The sequence below is a fragment of the Camelus ferus genome, chromosome 1 (assembly GCF_009834535.1).
Source record: "Camelus ferus isolate YT-003-E chromosome 1, BCGSAC_Cfer_1.0, whole genome shotgun sequence".
In the NCBI taxonomy this organism is placed as follows: Eukaryota; Metazoa; Chordata; class Mammalia; order Artiodactyla; family Camelidae; genus Camelus; species Camelus ferus.
In genome coordinates, this window is record NC_045696.1 from 71,344,908 (window position 1) to 71,363,783 (window position 18,876).

The window sequence follows — 18,876 nt, forward strand, 5'->3', positions numbered from 1 at the left end:
TTCAAATGCTATATCTGATTTTGAGGAGGTTCTGAGAAACATTCCTGGCCAAGATACCAGATGACAGGTGGACCCAAATGGAATGTGGTCACTGGGTCACAAGACGGTTGACAGACCCATCTCCAAAAGCAGAGTCACCATCACAGACACTGCCCAACCATGTGCACCTGTGCAAAAGCCTCTACAAAAACCCTTATGACCACTAGCACCACCCACCCCCGCCACTTTCAAAATGCCATCCTCACCTGCCCAAACTGCCAAAACCATGTGAATTAAACAAAAGTCTGGAATGGTGTACTAAGTTTCATGCGAGATATTCCAAGGTCCCTGCACTGTAGTGGGGAGGGAAGGTGGTAAAACAAAAGTCTAGATGTGTGTGGAAGGACCACCATGAAGCAGCTCTCATGCAGGGGAGGCTGGTGTGCTCACACAGAGGAACATTAAGTGCCATGGGACTGGCCTTGGGGGCCATTAGGCCCTTCTGTCTGTGAGTCCACGTTGCTCAGTGACAACTCAGGACATGGTATCTGCCCTGAGGACTTTGCCATATTGCAGAAAGGATGGAGGAGACACCCAACATGGTTAACAGAACCAAGGAATCAAGCCAGAACAAGGCAAGGACCACTGTGGCAGACAGTGCCGGTGTTTAGAGGTAACAGCTAGACTGGTGAGGTTGACTAGAGAAGCATTTAGAGAAGTGCAGTCTCCTAAGCAGCAGTTTGAGGAAGAAGGAACATGATTTGTTGGAGAAGGGAAGGCAGCTCATAAAAATCAGAATGCAGCAGTTTTGTGAAATTGCAGCAGTAACAGTATTTGCACCAGCATGTACGTTACCCACATGCACTTTCGTTTAACATCGTCTCATCTCATCCTTCCAGCAACCCTGTGAGGAGAGCATCCTTGTCGTCACACCCAGGTGAGATAGGCCTTGAAGACAGATAGAACTTCTAGAGGTGGAGACGTGGGGGAAGGCCCTCTGAGCGGAGGGAACTGTATGGGCAAAGGCGTGGAGATGGGGAAGCACTGGCTGTGTTGATGGGGAGGTGAGTGTTGGGTTTTCCATGTGCAGAGTGAAGTCTGAGAACCTTTGTACTGAAGGTTCCTGAGCAGCATGGATGGCATAAGCACCCTGCTCAGGAAGATGCAATGAGGGCAGCAAGGGGGGGGGGGTGGGAGGGAGACTGGAGATGGAGGCCCATTGGAGGCTACTTCAAGAGGCAAGATGGGAAGTAAGAGGGTCCTGAGCTAGGGCACAAATCGGGGTGACAGTGAACACAAAGCTTTCCAGGTTCATCCATGTTCTAGCATGTATCAGTACTTTTTATGACTTTTTAATGGCTGAATCGTAGTCTGCCGTATGATTATACCACATTTTATTTACCCATTCATCCGTTGACGGACACGTGAGTTGTTTCTTTTTGGCCATTATGATTGATGCCGCTGTGAACACTTGTGAGCATGTTTCTGAGTGAACATAGGTCTTCATTTCTCTCAGGTGTACACCTAGGAGTGGCATAGCTGGGTCGTGTGGTAGCTCTAGGAGTAACCATTTGAGGAGCTGCTAGATCATTTCCAAAGCACCTGAACCATTTTACATTTTCTGTGGGATTTCTTGCCTTCCAGTTTCTAATAGGACTTGACCAATGGGAGGCACATTACATTACAGACCTCAGAGGGTGGAGCTGAGTGAGGATGGGGTGTTTCTTTCATAGAGGATTGACGTAAACCAGCTGCATCCCACTACTGAGGCCAGAGCTCTTGTCAATGACAGAGTCACTGGTGGGCCTCCACCAAAGTAGGGCTCCAGGCTCTGTTGACATCTCTTGTCTTTTGATTTTTTTTCAATTGTCGTAATATACACAACATAAAGCTTACCATGTTAATCATTTCTGAGTATACAGTTTAGTGGCATTAAGTGCATTCACATTGTCGTGCAGCCGTCACCACCATCCATCTCCAGAACTTTTTCATTTTCCGGAACTTAAACTCCACAGCCATTAAACAATGCCCCCTCTCCTTTTTAAGCCTCAAGTGGGCAGGGCTCCCTGCCGTGGCTGCCCTCCGGCACTGCACTGTGCCTCATGGTTTCCCTAATCCCCTGCCCACACACATTTGTAAATCCCTTTATTAAACTATCCTCAATTTACTTAACTCGAGTGTATCATTTATCTCCTGCCTCTCCTGATACAACAACTCTGTGAGGTGGTGGCTACAGTTATCATCTCCATTGTACAGACAAAAGAACCAAGGCAGAGGGAGGCTGAATAACTTGCCCAAGCTCCTCATCTCATAAGGAGAAAACTAGGATTGATACCAAGCAGTTTGGCTCCAGGACAGTTGAGATAAAAGCAAAGGCTACTTGACTACTGACCAACATGGGGGCCCCCTCGCAGGTGTAGAGGCCGAGCTGACCAGAAGCTGGAACCAGGATGGGGTTGATGGGGAGGCTGGTGAGGCCTCCGGAGAGGCTGCTCAGTGCCCGGGCAGAGGAGAACAGGAAAGAGGAGCCCAGTTTTCATCATACCCCGAGGGGAGACAATGCTGCTGCCAAAGGTTGTCCCCCATCCTTCTCGGAGCTGACCCAGGCGGTCGGCTGAAATTCCCTGGCAGAGGCTGAGAGGACCCTGACTGGGGTTGAGCTCCATGGGCCAGAGGTGAGGCTGCTGTGGGAGTGAAGGTGTCTCAACATGTCCCAGGCCGGAGCCCTGTGGCCCTGGGTGGGACCGGTGGGACCAAATGGATTTACTCCGATGTGAAAAGACTCCTGTGATTGCCTCCCTCCACGACGCTGCCTGGGAGCACTGGCATAAAAGCAGTGGGCAGGGGTGGGACAGGAGGGCACCAGAGAGGGCTGAGAGAGGCTGGAGTGCACTGGAAGCCCGGGGGCTGGAGGCCAAGGGGTGAGGGGAGGCTCAGACCCGAGATGTTCTTCCTGCTCAGCGGGCTGGCTTTTCTGGCCATCTCCTTCCTGCTCCTGAAACTTGGCACCATCTACTGGGAAAGGGGCCACCTTCCTCCTGGTCCCTTCCCCTTCCCCATCCTTGGAAACCTGTGGCAACTAAGCTTTCAGCTGCACCCAGAGACACTGCTCCAGGTAGGGACTCCGTCCTGAGTTGGAGGCCCTCCAGAGGAGCCGGCATACGGACCCTCCGTCTCTCTTAGTTCAGGGACACTAGAAGGAAGGAACTGTGGTCAGATACACATGGGGGTAAATCCTCCTCCGGCCACCCACTCCCTCTATGGCCTCAAGTCTCGCTTTCCTCATCTGTCAAAGGCAGGCTTGTTGGGGGATAGCAAATATTGAATGTAAAGACTTTGCACAAAGCTCACCGAACAGGATTCTAAGGCAGAAGTCTGCTGCCAATGTAACACAGGGGAGAAAACTGTTTTAAAAGGACTTTGCTCCAGGAGGGCACTGTTTGTGGCTGGAAGGAATTTTCTGAAAAGCCACTTGGGATGGGAACTGGGGAGAATGGGACACCCCAGGGCACACTCAAGTAACACTGCTGCACTAAGTCCCCTTCTAGGGTTGATGGATCCCACCAGTGGGAGGGCTTCTGTTGCACTGAGGGGGTTTGAAATCCAGGTCAGAGCTGAACGGCTTCTGAGAACTAGAGAGCAGGAGACAATCCCTTCCCCATGGCAACACTCAGCTCTCATCAAGGTTGACGAAGTATTTTTAAAAATTCTGGTTGAAGATACTACATGACTGCGATCCCCAGGCTCCTCATGCAGTAGGAAAAGCACGTTAGTGAGGGAGCACTAGTGTAAAGGCCACACTGGACACGGAGCCCTGAAGAAAGTGTAGTTATAATTTAATATCATCTGTAAAATGGGTAGAGCAAACCCACCTCCCAGGATCGCTGGGGTCCAAACCGGATGTTCCGGGTGTAAGTGCTGGGCCCTGACCTGACTAACCAAAGTGCACAGGGAGCCTGCGACCCCAGCTGGCACCAGTGCTGACCGTGGGAACCCGGGGTTTGGCTGGTATGGGGAATGGGGTGGCGGGTGCTCTGAGAAGGCACACCTGAGGTGAGGACTGGGTGCCCGAAGAAGGTGGGGACTCATGCCAAGGCGAAGGCCCTGGGGAACGGGGCCAGCTGTGCTTTCTCTACAGCGCTGGGTCCCTGTCTCTCGGCAGCTGGCCCAGGCTCACGGCAGCGCGTTCACCGTGTGGGTGGGCCCGACACCCGTGGTGGTGCTGAGCGGCTTTCGGGCGGTGAAGGAAGCCCTGGTCTCCAACTCGGAGCAGTTCTCCGGCCGGCCCCTCACCCCCGTCTTCCAGGACCTGATTGGAGAAAGAGGCAAGGCTGCCCTCCCTACTGGGGGGTGACTGCACTTGGGGGATCGAGCCCAGGGTGGCCCAGAAGTGTCAACAGGGAGGAAGCTGCCAGGAGGACTCGGGTCTCCTCTAGCACCTCTGTGTGAGGTGAAGGCACGGGGAGGAACCAGCTCTGGGGTCAGAAAGACCCGAGGTCAAGTCTCAGCCGCTCCCTGCCAGCTCTGTGACCAGGCCAGTCAGTCTCACGCTCCATCCCTTGGTGTACTCATCTGCTAGATGGCGACAGTGACTATTCTCCTCCCAGGGCCGTGGAAGAGATTAAGGGACCCCAGTACCTGAGAGTGCCCGGTACAGCACCTGGCTCAGCAAATGCCCTCCCCTCCCATCCTCCCCCCAGGCTCCGTCTTCCCGTCCGTTCTTTATCTCCTCCTCCATTTCTTGTGGGGACTCAAAGGCAAAATCAGCTCGGCGGCCTGGGAGGAGGCCATAGCTGAAGCCACCTTGAGGGCACCAGGAGCACGGACCCCACAATTCCCAAATGCCCTTCGCCGGAGTCAGAGTACCAGCCCCAGCTGATTGGGAAGCCGTCCTGGGGTCTACCCGCCCGGCCTAGGTGAGAGCCAGGTGGCCTTGGCCTGGGAGGTTGGGAGGGCCTCCTGACTGTCCCCCAGTCTGGGCCCAGGAGTCATCTGCAGCAATGGGCACATGTGGTGGCAGCAGAGACGCTTCTGCCTGGCGACGCTTCGGGGGCTGGGCCTAGGCAAGCGGGCGCTGGAGCTGCAGCTGCAGGAAGTGGCAGCGGAGCTGGCTGAGGCCTTCCACCGGGAGCAGGGTAAGGAGCAGGCTAGGGCGGGCTACCCTAATCCCCCTACAACACACACATGAACATCCCTGCAAGGAGGCTGAGCCTTGGCGTGTGTGTGTGTGTGTGTGTGTGTGTGTGTGTGTGTGTGTGTGTGTGTACAAAGAGGTGGACCCTTTGAGGGTCCAGTAGGGGATTTATGAGCTACATCAACAAATAGGGACTTTCCATAAGGTGGACAGACACGGTCATAGGAACATCCAGTCTGCTGGGAAGCCTGAAGCCCTTCTCTACACGTGGGGAAACGTCTTTCCTCAACATCTCAGGCCTTTGACCCCTCTAAAACTTTGCATGTGCTGTTCCCCCTCCAGAATATCCTAATCCACACTCCTTCCCTCCCTATGAGAAACCACTGCTCCTTTCAGACCTGGTTGACATCATCTGCCTAAGAAGCCCTCCCTGAATTATCCCAGGGACACCTGTTCCCTCCAGCTTTTGTTCTCAGTTGGGACATACCTGCTCCACATTCTAATATGTTTAAATGGTGTCTGTCTTCCACACCCTCCCTGCAAACCCAGTGCCTGTCACTGAGCCTGGCTCATAGAAGGTGCCCAGTAAGCATTTGTTGAGTGAATGAATGAGGACTGAGTATGAATGGATAAGGCAATGAACGACTGTATACAGATTGCATTAATGCTCAGGGCAGTGCTCTTTTTGCCTCCTCACCCTGGGCCCTTCCCCTCTGCTCTCAGGTAGACCCTTCGACCCTCAGGTACCCATTGTCAGGTCCACTGCCAGAGTCATTGGGGCCCTCGTGTTTGGCCGCCGCTTCCTCCTGGAGGACCCTTTCCTCAAGGACATGATTCAAGCCATCGACTTTGGCCTGGCCTTTGTCAGCACCATTTGGCACCGGGTAAGTTGGCCCTTGGGAAGGTAGGTATGGGGACCATTGGACAGCTTGGGGCCCAGGGCAGGCAGGGCTTCTGCCAGAGCCTGGCAGGGAAGGTGTGAGGTTGGCAGAAGGAAGGCCCAGGGCCTGAATCTGTGTCCCTCAGGCAGCCTCTGCTCAGCAAAATGACACTCACAGCATCAAAACATTTGCTGTGGTTCATCATGGAAGCGTGGGCAGGGGGAAGAGACAGGTTAGATCCCCTTAAACACGTTTCTGGGCCTGCACCATCCTAGCTGAGCCCTGGGTTCAATGTCTGCTACCACTGTTTTCACTTCTGTCTAGATTATTTTGGGAGTGTGGAGGGTCTCCAGATGACAAGCAGGCCTGGGATGCCCACGTCAGGGGTCCTAGCCTGCTTGGCGCCCCCAGCACCAGTCTCAGCTGCCCAAACTCAGGGCCAGCACCTGAGCAGTGCCTGGACAGCCTCTTCCCCCACAGCTGTACGACATGCTCCCTTGGGCCTTCCGCCGCCTCCCAGGCCCCCACCAGGAGATGTTTAGGTACCAGGAGGCTGTTCGGGGCTACCTCTGCCAGGAGATCAACAGACACAAACTCAGCGCCTCTGAAGCCCCCAAGGCCTTCATCAGCTGCTACCTGGCCCAGATCACCAAGGTGGGCCTGAAATGGATGCAGAGGGAAGGGGGAGGCTGTCTTCTTGGCTGCACCTCGTTACAGGGCCAGGGCCTCCATTCCTCACCCTTTCCGCAGTCTACAAGCTGTCAGAACACGCTGAAGCAGCAGGCATTTGGCGTTTTCTTCCCTGTCTTTTCCCAGGCCAGGGCTGGCTCCTGCGGACATGTGTAGGGTGGGAAGTGGGAGACCTAGGTGATGTCAGGGCCAGCATCCTGGGGCAGTCCCCCTTCCCCCCAAAAGTCAATGTAGTTCTGGGACTCAGGCCCTCCTGAGGGGTCTGATGCGAGAGGAGTTCTTGTCCCACAAGCCTAGGCCAGACTTCATGGAGACACCAGGGCTCTGTAGGGGAGAGCTTCAGAAAGCTCTGCTGTCCCTTCACCCACCCTCCACCCTCCAAACCAAAGACGACCCTGTCTCCACATTCAGTGAGGACAACCTGATCCAGGTGGTGATCGATCTGTTTCTGGGAGGCACGGACACCACGGCCACTACCCTGCGCTGGGCACTCTTCTATATGGTCCAGCACAGAGCCATCCAGGGTAAGGGGCCTGGGTCACACCTGGCTGGCTGCCCCATGCCCATTTCCCCTGAAGCACCTGCCACCATCAACGTCTTTGGTCTGTAGCCCCAGGGGTGGGTCCTGATCTTATCTCTGTAATACAGGGAGTGTTCATGGCTTTAAGTCAGAAGGGTGGGGTGCAGGGTTCTATTCCCACCCTGCTACTTACTGAGTGGTCTCAGGTAAGTATTTCAACCTCTTAGAACTAGTGTGAAATGAGGTGATATTATTTCACTCTTTTAGTAATGATTCACCAGGTCCTGTGCCGATGTCCACTCATGACCACAATTGTAGAAGGAAAAGATGACAAGAGTTCTCTCAGGGGCAAAATGCCTATGACCTAAGTTCAAATCCCGGCTCCACCAGTTTTGTGACCTTGTGCAGAAGTCCCTGTCCGATTGCAGCCTCAGTTTTCCTATCTGTAAAATGGAGGCAGCAGTTCCTACCCCATAGGATTCTTTGTATATAGAACACCTGGCACATAGTGGGTGCTCAAATCTGGGTCCTTCCCCTTCCCTCAAGTCCCCTCTGGAGGAGGAAACCCTGTAAAATCTAGTTCACAAGCTCTGCCTCAGGGAGGGCCTGCCACTGTGTGACCAGGGGTGACTGTGTGGGTGGGGCGACCTTAAGGTCATGAGCCTCCGCGGCTGTCTGGGTGTGGGGACGAGGAGGGTAGGGTGTGGTGGGGAGCCCGGGCTGCAGCGCCTTCCCGGGACCCACGCCGAGCCGCGCGCAGGGAAGGTGCAGCAGGAGCTGCACACAGTGCTCGGCACCTCCGGGGCGGTCCGCTACGAGGATCGAAAGCGATTGCCCTACACCCGCGCGGTTCTCCACGAGGTGCAGCGCGTAAGCAGCGTCGTGACCGTGGGCGCTGTGCGCCAGTGCGTGACCTCCACTCGTGTGCAAGGCCACCCTGTGCCCAAGGTAGGTGTCCCTATTGTGGCCTCACGCCAGCTCCTGTAGAAAGCACCCTTCACTGGGCTTCTTGCCCAGGACGGCCACCTACTACAGGTTCTGCCTGTCTGCCGGCATTCTATCAATCACCCATCCATCCATCCACCAACCCACCCATCCATCCATCTCTATCTGTGGCATTCTGGACAGAAGGCTATGATTGTAAAAGAATATTCTCATTGAGGGATACTTTTAAATGTGTGTGTTGTTCAGAAATAACCCCTGCAGACATTTTAATGCACCTCTTTTCAGTCATCTTTGTCCACATAATCACATAGTTGTGATTATGCTGAATATATAACTCTGAAACTTTCATTTCACTTAACATATCATTCTGATTCTTCTGCATTACGGTTCTCAAACTTCCAGGTACATCACAATCACCTGCAGGTCTTGCTAAAACAGACATGGCTGGGCGCCATTACCAGAGTATCTGGGGTGAAGCCTGAGCATTTGCCTAACAGGTTACTGAGTGGTGCTGATGCTTTAGGTCCAGGGACCACATTTTGGAAACCACTGTTCTACATCACTCTTAACGGCTGTGTAAAGTTCCACCAAATGGGTATATTGTAGTTCTTAATCCTTATTGATGACCATTTAGGCTAATTTGCAATATACATGCCTTAAGCATGGTCTGCATTTTGTGTTACATCCTTAGTACCTTAGTACTGATTTCTCACACCTGACAGCCCATCACTTTGGCCATATTCTGTTTGCTAGAAGGGAGTCACTTGATCCCACCCACCCTCAAGGGGAGGGGATTTCACAGGGAAAGCCGGGTGTCAAGGATCATTGGGGAGGGGCATTTTTAAGGAAATAACACATATGTGTAGGTGGCAAAGTTGCCATTTTAGTGAAACAGTCACTCATCTTGGTGCTCTCTGCATAGAGGTGGTGGCCAGAACCCCAAAACTTTCCTCAGAAAGGGGCTTTGGTTCAGCACTGACGCTCCAACCTGTCCTTGGTGGAAGCCTCGATGGTACAAGGTGGTACACCATGAAAACGATGGGGAGAGAAGGTATAAGGGCCCAGTTTTCTTTGTCATGAGAATCTTTTTTCAACTCTTACAACCATGGTTCAGGGCAGACTTGACTGCAAGATCCGTGTCAGGATGTGATTATTAAATTCTTATTAATTTGATCAGACTTGAGATTCCTGCCTCCAAGCATTTTTTTTTCTCATAATAACCCTATCCTTCCATGTTGTTCCTATTCTTCTTCTTCTTCTTTTTTTTAATAGCTAGGGTAACTTTAGCTTAGCTCAAGCAAATGCCCCAAACACATGGTTAGTAACTGAGTTTCAAACATATGTCCTTCTGATTCCAGAGTTTTTGCTCTTTTTACCATACTCCCTGCCATTCATATTGCTCCATAAATGCCTCTCTAGGAAAGTAAATGAACCAGCATGATGGATGGAGATGTTTTGCATTGTCTATTGATCTGCCAGATTGGCTGATACTGAACTGTCTGTCCTTGGCCGTATTTGGCCATCAAGTTTATAGGTTAGAAAAAATGTCTTCTTGAATGTGAGGACAGGACCGTGTCATCAACTCATCTGGCTATTAGCCTGATGGGAGGCCCCAGGCCCTGACTGTCTAAAAGTTGTGCCAAATTAGGTCATGTTAAAAAGGAGGTATCTAGAGTTCTGCTCTGTTTTATGCGACTTGGGATTAGAAATTTCCTAATTAATAGCCCATTCCTGCCAACTTGATTATAGGAGTTGTCCTGTGATAAGAGCACCAGGGAACCATTAACAGCCTGGAATCAATATCGAGCTTTTCCAACTTGGGCTAGAGATGTCTCCTGAAAGTAAAATCAAAGCTTGACAGTAGATCATGAAATGTTACAGATATTCCTAAACTGTTCTTAACCATTCTATCAGTTGAGTGGTAGTGACAACAGCAAGGTCCCTAAGACAGAAGTGTCTCTGTATTAGGTTCAAGCCTGTCTCTCCTCAGACATTCTATTTGATTATAAACTCCAAACTGCCATTTACTGGGAAGAAGCTGGGATAGGGTCCCCAAGAGGCCCCCAGCAGGCAGATGGCTCTGTAATTTGGAGGAGAGGGAGTGTTACCTTTGTTGTGTACTGGACAGGCTACAGTCTGAGCCTGTCCCATGAATGAAGATCAGTCAGTCACTTTGCAGGGAGTCCAGAACATCACTCAGAATAGAATGTAAATAATTCTGGAGGGAAGGGAGCATCTTGCCAGGAGCCTCTGCATCTGAAGGCAATTATTCAGAACTCTAATAATGCAGAGGTTACTCCATCCCAGGTGGGGAAAATGGGGAAATTCCCAGGACCATGACTAGGGAACACACAGCTCACTCAGGCAGAAGCAAGAACACGTGCCTCTCCACCTCTCTGCTTAAAACCACGAGTGACCAGGTCTGGGTGCCTACTGGTCTGGATGGCTAGGTTCAGGCCCCTCCCTTAAGCCTTCAGTAGAGAAAGAAAGAAAGGAAGGAAGGAAGGAAGGAAGGAAGGAAGGAAGGAAGGAAGGAAGGAAGGAGGAAAGAAAAGTGCCCTCTGAAAGTATTTACATTGTCTGAATTTCTGTGTTCTTTATTGGCTTCTATTTGGTATGCAGGCTTCAAACTCTGCTGAGTGTTTTGTTTTTGTTTTTAATTTCAAGATGCCTTTGTCAAAACCAAGAATCCTGTAGCCAGTTCTCTAGTTCCAACAGGGGTGATAGATTGAATTCTCTGGTGTTTGGCTAATGAGCCAGGGGATATGTAGCCCCCTCAGAACCCCTGGAGCTGTGTGTCCCAGGTCCTGGGTCCAAAGTCAACCCCATCCAGGTCCACTTTGGCCTCCTGGTCACCCAGGGCTCACGTGGTAATGAGCAGAAGTCACCCACAGGAGCCTTTGGCTCCTTTCTGCTCCCATGTGATCAGTCTGATTGTCTTTCCAATCATTCACTTCTTTGAGGTAGAGTGAGCGTTAGGATTAGGGCTAGAGGGCACCCCCTCCTCTCCCTAATCCTAAAGAATGAAGCTTTCTGTTTCCTCTCCTTCTCTCTGCCTCATTACTCAGTCCTTCTCTTTGTCTGTCATTCCATTTCTCCTCTCTCTCTGTCTCTAACACACACACAGACACAGACACATCCGACCACTGTTTGTTGTCCTGTGCAGAACTTGGTCCCCTCCAGTCATGCCCAGCAGCCACTGGTCTTCTTCATAGGAGGCAGCAGCTGTGTCTCTAGCCTGTAGGACAGAGGTGGGTGCCCCTTGGCCAGGAGACTGTAATGCCTAGCAACCTCACCGATGTGAAGGCCTGTCTGCTGAATCCCCCTGAGGCCCCATGGTGACTCTCCCCTGCATGCTGGGTGTTCTCTGAGCTCACATCAGCCCAGTGTCCGGGCTGTATGCTGGGTCAGCTGAGGCTCCCTGAGCCACACCAGCTCCTCCCTGCAGGGCACCATCATATTGCCCAACCTGGCCTCTGTGCTCTATGACCCTGAGTGTTGGGAGACCCCCCAACAGTTCAACCCTGGCCACTTCCTGGACAAGGATGGAAACTTCCTGGTCAATGAAGCCTTCCTACCATTCTCTGCAGGTACTGGGCGCAGCACTGGGTGAGGGTGGTGGGTGGTGGGTGTGACAGGACAGGTGCCATCCTCTGACCTTTCCTTCTGCTTCCAGGGCATAGGGTGTGCCTAGGGGACCAGTTGGCTCGGATGGAGCTTTCTCTGATGTTTGCCACCCTCCTCAGGACCTTTCAGTTCCAACTGCCAGAGGGGAGCCCAGGGCTCAGGCTGGATTACGTCTTTAGGGGCACTCGGCAGCCCCAGCCCCAGAAGATCTGTGCCGTGCCTCGTCTGAGCTGCCCCAACACAGGTCCTAGAGAGGAGGGCTTGTAGCCAGCAGGAGTCTGGAGACTGTCTTCCACAAAGTCCTTCCTCAGTCTCTCTTGGCTCCTGCAAATTTGAAGAGCAGCTCAGCTGCCCATGGTTCCCCCTAACACAAGCTCTGACGAGTGACATTGAAGAGTAGACTTATTAAGGATTCTACAGAGGTGTCTCAGTTTTGGTAGCTCAGTTCCTGTTAGTTATACCCTGGCAGGGAAGTATTTTATAAGATTAGTTAAGAGGTTTGACCTTGAATCATTTCACAAGATTAATTTGAGGAGTCAAGCCTCACAGGGTAGCGGCTAAGTAGGTTCAGAAGGAGAGGCATTTGAGAAAAACTATAAATACAATGAAGAATGCATCCAAATACTGATGCTGGCACCTGATAGCCCCAAACTGGGCAACTTATTTTCTGTCCTCTCCTGCCCTCTTCCGACCAGAGGGGAGAAGTACAGTTTCTTGCAGACATGGGAACTGATCTCCCCTACTCTCTTTAACAGGCAAAACCAGCAACCTAAGATGTCCCAAGTTTTAAAACACTGTGTCTCCAGACAAGTCTTGCTTATTAAAAAACAACTTGTATTAAGGAAATTCAAGTTAAAATCAAATGAGATACCATATACACCTATTAGAATTACTAAAAACAAAGCCCTGAGAATCCCAAGTACTAGAAATCTGCACACTGCTGATGGGAATGTAAAATGGTACAACCACATGGGAAAACAGTTTGGCAATTCCTGGTACAATTAAACATGATTTCATACAACCCAGCTGTCTCACTCCTAGATATTTAACCAAAAGAAATGTAAATCTACGTTCACCACAAAACATAATATATGATTCCATTTCTATGATAGTCTTGAAATGGTAAAGCTATAGGACACAAAATATAAGTGGCTGGCGAGGTCCGGGAGTAGGGTTACGGGCTCACTATAAAGGGATACGAGGGAACTTTCTGGAGTGATGGAAATATTCTGTATCTTGATTGTGGTGATGGTTACAAAATTATGTGTTTGTCAAAAATCATGGAACTGTACACTTAAAAGGATGACTGTTATTGTGTATAAGTCATATCTCAATAAATCTGACCTCTAAGAACGAACTGTCTTACCTTTTTCCTTTGAGTTACTTAAAAGATGCACCTATGGATTGTAAATAAAAAGAACAAAGAGTGGCACTCCTCATCCTTTTCTATAAAGGGTTAAGTCACAATCCACTTAACAGGGGTTAGTGCAGTCACCCAGAACAGTGCAACCTGAGGGGGATTCAGGATGGAAAAAACAGGACTGAGCTTCTGTGTTTTGGATATTAGGGCCCCTAGATAGTTAAGATGCATTTCTAAGGAAGAATTTCAATGACCCAGATTCTTGCATCTTCCCATACATAGATAAGCACTAAAATCATTAACTTGAGATATCTGGTCTTTGTGATTAGCAGTAATCTTTTTATGCTTGACTACATGTATTTTCCACCAAAAAAATCATTACATACTGGCTCCTCCCCTACTCCTTTGGAGCAGTTCCTCAGGGCCACTTGAGAGGCTGTCTCCTGGGTTATAGTCCTCAGTAAGATCCCTAAAGAAAACTGAAACTCAGTGCTCTTAAGTTGTCTGTTTTTTCAGCGGACAGAATAAATCAATGTTTCTGATTCATAGAACATCAGTTATCCCTATGATGAAATAAAATTCATATTTTATGGCAAGACAAGAAAAAATTTAAATGTAAAATTTTTCTTTGCCCATTTGGGCCTCCTCCCTCCCCTTTAATGTCTGTTGTGCATCTGCATGAACTAGACCTCCTTAGGGGATAACCTTCCTTCTTAATCTCATAGGGGGCCATGATGACACACAATCCACTTCGCTTAGTACATGCAGAACTGGACTGTGTAAACTGTCAATAATATGTCATTTGACGTATAACCCTTTGTTTCAAAAACTTATATAACTGTCCTTTGACCTCTAACAGCTGGGATAGTCCTCAGAGCTTTCTGACTTTCAGGTTGGCTGGAGAGCTATTATGTACTGAGTGCCAACAATGTACACCTGAGTGCCTGACACATACAAAGTCATTTAATCATCAAAACAACAAGGTAGAAATTATCTAAATTTATAGAAATAGGAATCAAAGTGTCAGAATACCAGTAAGCCTCAGTTTTCTCACCTGCAAAGTGGGGATAATAATGCTAACTCATTTGGTTGATATTAAGATTAAATTAAATGTGATCATGCATGCAAAATACCCATCAGAGTACCTGGGACATAATTAGTGCACAATAAATGGCAAGTAATAATAAATACTCCTGTGCCTGGATGATAGGCAGCAACCCCCCCCCCCACCACCACCACAGATCCTTCCTGCTCATCCTGAACCCTGGCTGCCCTCTAAGGACTCTGCTTCTCCTACAGCTTTTGAGTGGAAGCTGCTTGTTCTCCCTGTGTCAGTTCAGGCTGTGACCAGAAACAGCATCCTCACTCAAACTGACCGATGAGGAGAGCTTAATAACAGAACATAGAAGCCAACCCATGTGGAACACGGAGGAAGGGAGTAGGTGGAGTAAGTGTCTTTCTCCTCTCATGCTCCAGTCTTCTGTTGGTGACTGCAATTGCCTGAGTCCAGCTAAAGCCAGAGGGCAGGGGAGCCCTTGGATGTGGTCCATGAAGGTCAGTCTCGAGGGGCCTGGGGCAGCAGACAAGAGTGATCTGGAGAGGCAGACAGAGAACATCCAGCACATCCCAAAGCTCAGATTCCTTGGGTTCTGGACCACATCCTCCTCATGCCCTAATGATCCTTTCAGACTACTTGTCCGCAGACCCCCTGGACATGTATTTTTCCTCTGTTGACACTCTGCCCTCTATCTCTAGCTCTGCTTCAAGACTGTTAACCTTCCAGTCACTGCCTCTCTTTCAATGACGTCTCAGGATTTCACTCCAAGTCCTGCTGTCATCCTGGTGACCCCAATGTGATGGTATTTTGAGGTAGAGCATTTGGGAGATAATTAGGTATAAATGAGGTCATGAGGGTAGAGTCCCCATGATGGAATTAGTGCCCTTATAAGAAGAGACACCAGAGAGCTTGCTGTCCCTCTCAGCTGTGTGAGGACAAAGCAGGAAGTCAGCCATCTGCAACCAGAAAGACAGCTTTCATCATAACTTGATCATGCTGGTGCCTTGATCTCAGAGTTCCAGCCTCCAGAACTCTGAGAAGTAAATTTTTGTTGTTTAAGCCACTCAGTTTATAGTATTTTCTTATGGCTGCCCATGTAGACTAAGATGCAAGGCTATAAACAAATCTGCTCCTTTGCTTTGGAGGAAAATGCCTTTATCTCAAGGTTGTTTACTTGCTTACTGCCTACTATTAAAAACAAGCAAAATTCAACTGAGTAAATTTGAAGATATCAATTAGATCTTTATTTAATGGATTGTGAATCAGGCAGCATCCCATCTTAGCAGCTAGGAAGGAGTGTTCAGTAGCTGTACAAAGTGGAAGGTTTTTATAGGCAGAAGGAGGAGGAAAAAGGAAGTTTCTAGCAAAGGAGTGGATTGTTTCAGGCAAGGTCACCTTCATTTGGGGGAAGGTATGGGGCTGTCAGGCAGCTTACCTGACTAGTACTGACCAGGTAATTCCAGATTCACTGGTTAAAGGTCACATTTCCTGGGAAAGGCTGAAACTGCAATTAGGGTAGGTATTAAGTCTTGTTTTGCTGACGTGGGCCTAGCACAATTGACTCCATTTTGGCCCTCTTGTTTCTTTCCTAACACTGTTAAAGTGGTGGATACCCCAAGCTCAGTGTTCTTCAGCTGAGATGCAGATCCACTGCATGGTCAGTATCCATCTAGCCCATGGCATTGCCTCTGGAGGACTTGGAGAACAAAGGGAGCCCCTGCAAACATGATGCATGTGATGCTTCTTGTGCTGTGGGTAATGAAGACTTTTGTCTCTAACCCAGGAGTCTCCTATTTTCTGCCAGCTTTCAAACTTATTAGCTTGCAAATAGGGTAAAATCAAATCCCAGAACAGACACTTATGACAAAGCCAAAGTTAATATATTTTAGTTTCTCCAAGAAGTCATGCCCTGGAAGACATCACAAATGCTATGCTCTCTACCTAGAACATTTTGGCCCTTCTCTTCTCCTGGTAACCTCCATCATTTTCTCTGGGAAGCCTTTCCCCTTACCTCCCATTCCTTATCCCTTGTCTGCATTATTTCTCCTCCTCTAAACCCCCAGAGAGCCTTCAGCTTCTCCCAGTGTTTTGTAATTGCCTTAGTTTACTTGGGCCATCCTCCTCCAGTAGGATAGGATCTCTGTGAGGTCAGAGATAGTGTCTTTTAAAATACATCCCAGATCTAGTACATTGCCTGGCATACTGCAGGTGCTTATTAAGTATTTATGGAATGAATACAGTGCTGTTATAGTGATTTAAATAAAGCAGTATAAAAACACAGATGAAGGTCATCTAAATCAGAGTGAAGGTCTAAGAGGAAGGCCTTAAAGGAAACCAAAATATTTCACCTCAAATATGCCTCTTTGACATAAAAGTTGTTTTGAGCTGAAGGCAACAATAAATGAAGATAAAGCTCCCCCTTTTCTTTCTAAAGGCAGGAAACAAGTGTTTCCTTTCATGGAGACAGACTTTTACCAGCCCAGAGAGTAGAGATCAGTGTGGAAGGAAAATCAAAATGGAGTCAGTATTGCTAAGAGAGCTCTTTAAAATGAAGCAGAGAGGTCATTGAAGAAGTGTGATATGTGCATCTCTGGATGGAATCTGATCTTTTTCTGCATTTATTGCTTCTTAACTGCCTTCAGCTCTGGATGCTTTGTCTTAACACCACCATCCAGAACATCTGCCCCAGTGTTCCAGAAACTCAAGATAATTATCCAACTCTTACCGTAAAATAACTCATGGAAGAGCTCATCTACTTATTGGACCCTTATCCTAAAATAACTGGTGAGTGCCTATCCTTTAAGGACAAATATTTCCTTTCTTGCCTTTGGGTCAATCATAATTCCTGAACAACCAAGGCTTTTGCCTTTATAAGCCTCTGAATCTTTCTGTTCCCTGAACACTTTTTTGGTTTTATATAAATTTGTGTCTCCCAAATTGCAGTTTTTAAGAACCCAAATAAAGCTCTTTGTTTTTTGTAGCCTCAGTACTATTACTTGTTATTAATAATTATTAATTAATCATTAATATTATTCGACAAGAGGCACCGGTGCAATCTGCAAACCAATCTTGTTAACCTAACCCTTATCTTCCTACTTAAGTAGGAAGATAAGGACCACCTTGTCCTCTTTGGACTACCCTTAGCCTAAGCCCCACTGTCTTGTCAATTCTTCACAAATTCTATTTTCTTTGTCAAAAACGTATAAAACTTCCTGTTCTGTCACTTGTTTGGACTTCATTCTCTCGAGAAGACTCCCATGTACATGTATTACTTCAATAAAATTTGGGTGCTTTTCTCCTGTTATTTCGTCTTTGTCAGTTTAAATTTCAGACCTAGCCAGCGACCCTAAGGGAATGGAGGAGAAGTTTTTCCTCTCCAATAGCCTCCTGGAAGAGGTGACAATAAGGTTGGTTTGAAGGACAAATTGGTTAGGTAGGGAGAGAAGGGAAAGGTGTTTCAGGCAGTCAGGATGGTGTAAGAACTGGGGAGAAGTAAGGACTGGCAAAATAGTGCCTTTCAGAAACTGTGGATAATTCAGCATGGGAGTTGGGATCAGAGGGTGGAGTGGCAGGAAATAAAGCTGACTGCCAAGTAGGCAACAGCTGAATCTTGATGTTTGAATTTTATCTAGAATCCAGACTTTCAAGTCAGGCTTGAACTTTCTTTTAAAGCTATGAGGCACATCCTCTTCAGTGTATCATAATTTGAAATAGTGAGATGTAGAAAAGAGAGTAGTAATTTAAAACTTGGGTGGCAACATTGGCTCCTCCACTCATTTCTCTCTAAGTTTCTGAGCCACTGTAAAACAGTGATATCTACTTTGTATTTTGCGAGGATTAAATGCAATAATTTAGGTAAAGTGCCTGGTACACGGCATCACTCAATGAATACTAGTTTTCCCTCCTCTTTTTCCTCTATGTCTCGTCCACGTCGGGTGGAGGTCGTGAGCTCGCCCACGCCCCTCCCGTGTCCAGGTTGGACAGGCCGGGGGAGAACCGCTGGTTCTTGTGCCTCCGGTTGGTAGCACCTGGACTGGGCCTCACGGGGGCGCTCTAGGCTGCTCTTCGGTGCTCTATGGTTCTTCCTTCGCCCCGGAAGTGGTTCTTGGCCGGGGTTAGTAAGGTCGGGCCATGGTTGGGCCGAGGTTGGGAAGATGGCGTGGCGAGGCTGGGCGCAGAGAGGTTGGGGCTGCGGCCAGGCATGGGCTCAGCCGGCGGGCAGCCACAGCTGCGAGGAGCTCACTGCGGCTCTGGCCCCGCCGAGGCTGCTGGGGCGCAGGTAATGACCACGGCTCCGGGCTTCTTGCTTTCCGTGCCCTCGGCTCCGGCCGCGCATCCTAAGGGGCGGAGGTTGTGCGGGCCTCCCGTGCTGTCCCCAGCTCTCCCTCTCTCCACACCCATCCCATCTCTCTCCCTCCGTCCCCCTTTCCCCTCACCTCCGTCCAGTCCTCTCTTTTCGCCGCGCCACCCTGCCCTGGGTGCATAGTGACCAGCCCTGGCCAGCTCTCCGTGAGCCCGCGCTGGCCCCTCTCCCTTTGGGAGGGACCGTCCGGAAAGGAGAACTTATCTGAGAGCTAATTACACACCACGCCTCATAATCCCGCGAGCGAGTGTAACAGCCCAGCTAGTAGTATGGCAGGGCTGAGATTTTATTCTCTGTCAGTCTATAAAACCTTTGTTTTG

General features: G+C 49.3%; 2 protein-coding genes across 3 annotated transcripts in view; both read left to right on the plus strand.

Annotated features, from left to right (window-relative positions):
• The first annotated feature begins 6,483 nt into the window (after positions 1-6,483).
• On the plus strand, positions 6,484-17,637 carry LOC102516467 (cytochrome P450 2J6). Its single transcript, XM_006187595.2, has 6 exons — positions 6,484-6,652; positions 7,074-7,208; positions 7,965-8,152; positions 11,598-11,739; positions 11,826-13,135; positions 17,627-17,637. The coding sequence occupies exons 1-5, from the start codon at positions 6,484-6,486 to the stop codon at positions 12,041-12,043; spliced, it is 852 nt and encodes a 283-aa protein (XP_006187657.1). The 3' UTR covers positions 12,044-13,135; positions 17,627-17,637.
• Positions 17,638-18,258: 621 nt separating this feature from the next.
• PARL (presenilin associated rhomboid like) overlaps positions 18,259-18,876 on the plus strand; it is a 41,919-nt gene continuing 41,301 nt past the window's right edge. The window contains exon 1 of one of the 2 annotated variants that reach the window (XM_032483414.1): positions 18,259-18,472. In XM_032483414.1, the coding sequence (XP_032339305.1) occupies positions 18,269-18,472 (204 nt within the window). In that variant the 5' untranslated portion in view covers positions 18,259-18,268. The remainder of the gene's footprint in view (positions 18,473-18,876) is intronic. The other variant, XM_032483403.1, reaches the window with a different exon arrangement.

Coding starts and splice junctions, on each gene's coding strand:
- LOC102516467 (XM_006187595.2), top strand. CDS start 6,484: ATGCTCCCTTGGGCCTTCCGCCGCCTCCCAGGCCCCCACCAGGAGATG. Junction 6,653..7,073: donor GGCCCAGATCACCAAGGTGG/GCCTGAAATGGA, acceptor TCCAAACCAAAG/ACGACCCTGTCTCCACATTC. Junction 8,153..11,597: donor AAGGCCACCCTGTGCCCAAG/GTAGGTGTCCCT, acceptor TCCTCCCTGCAG/GGCACCATCATATTGCCCAA.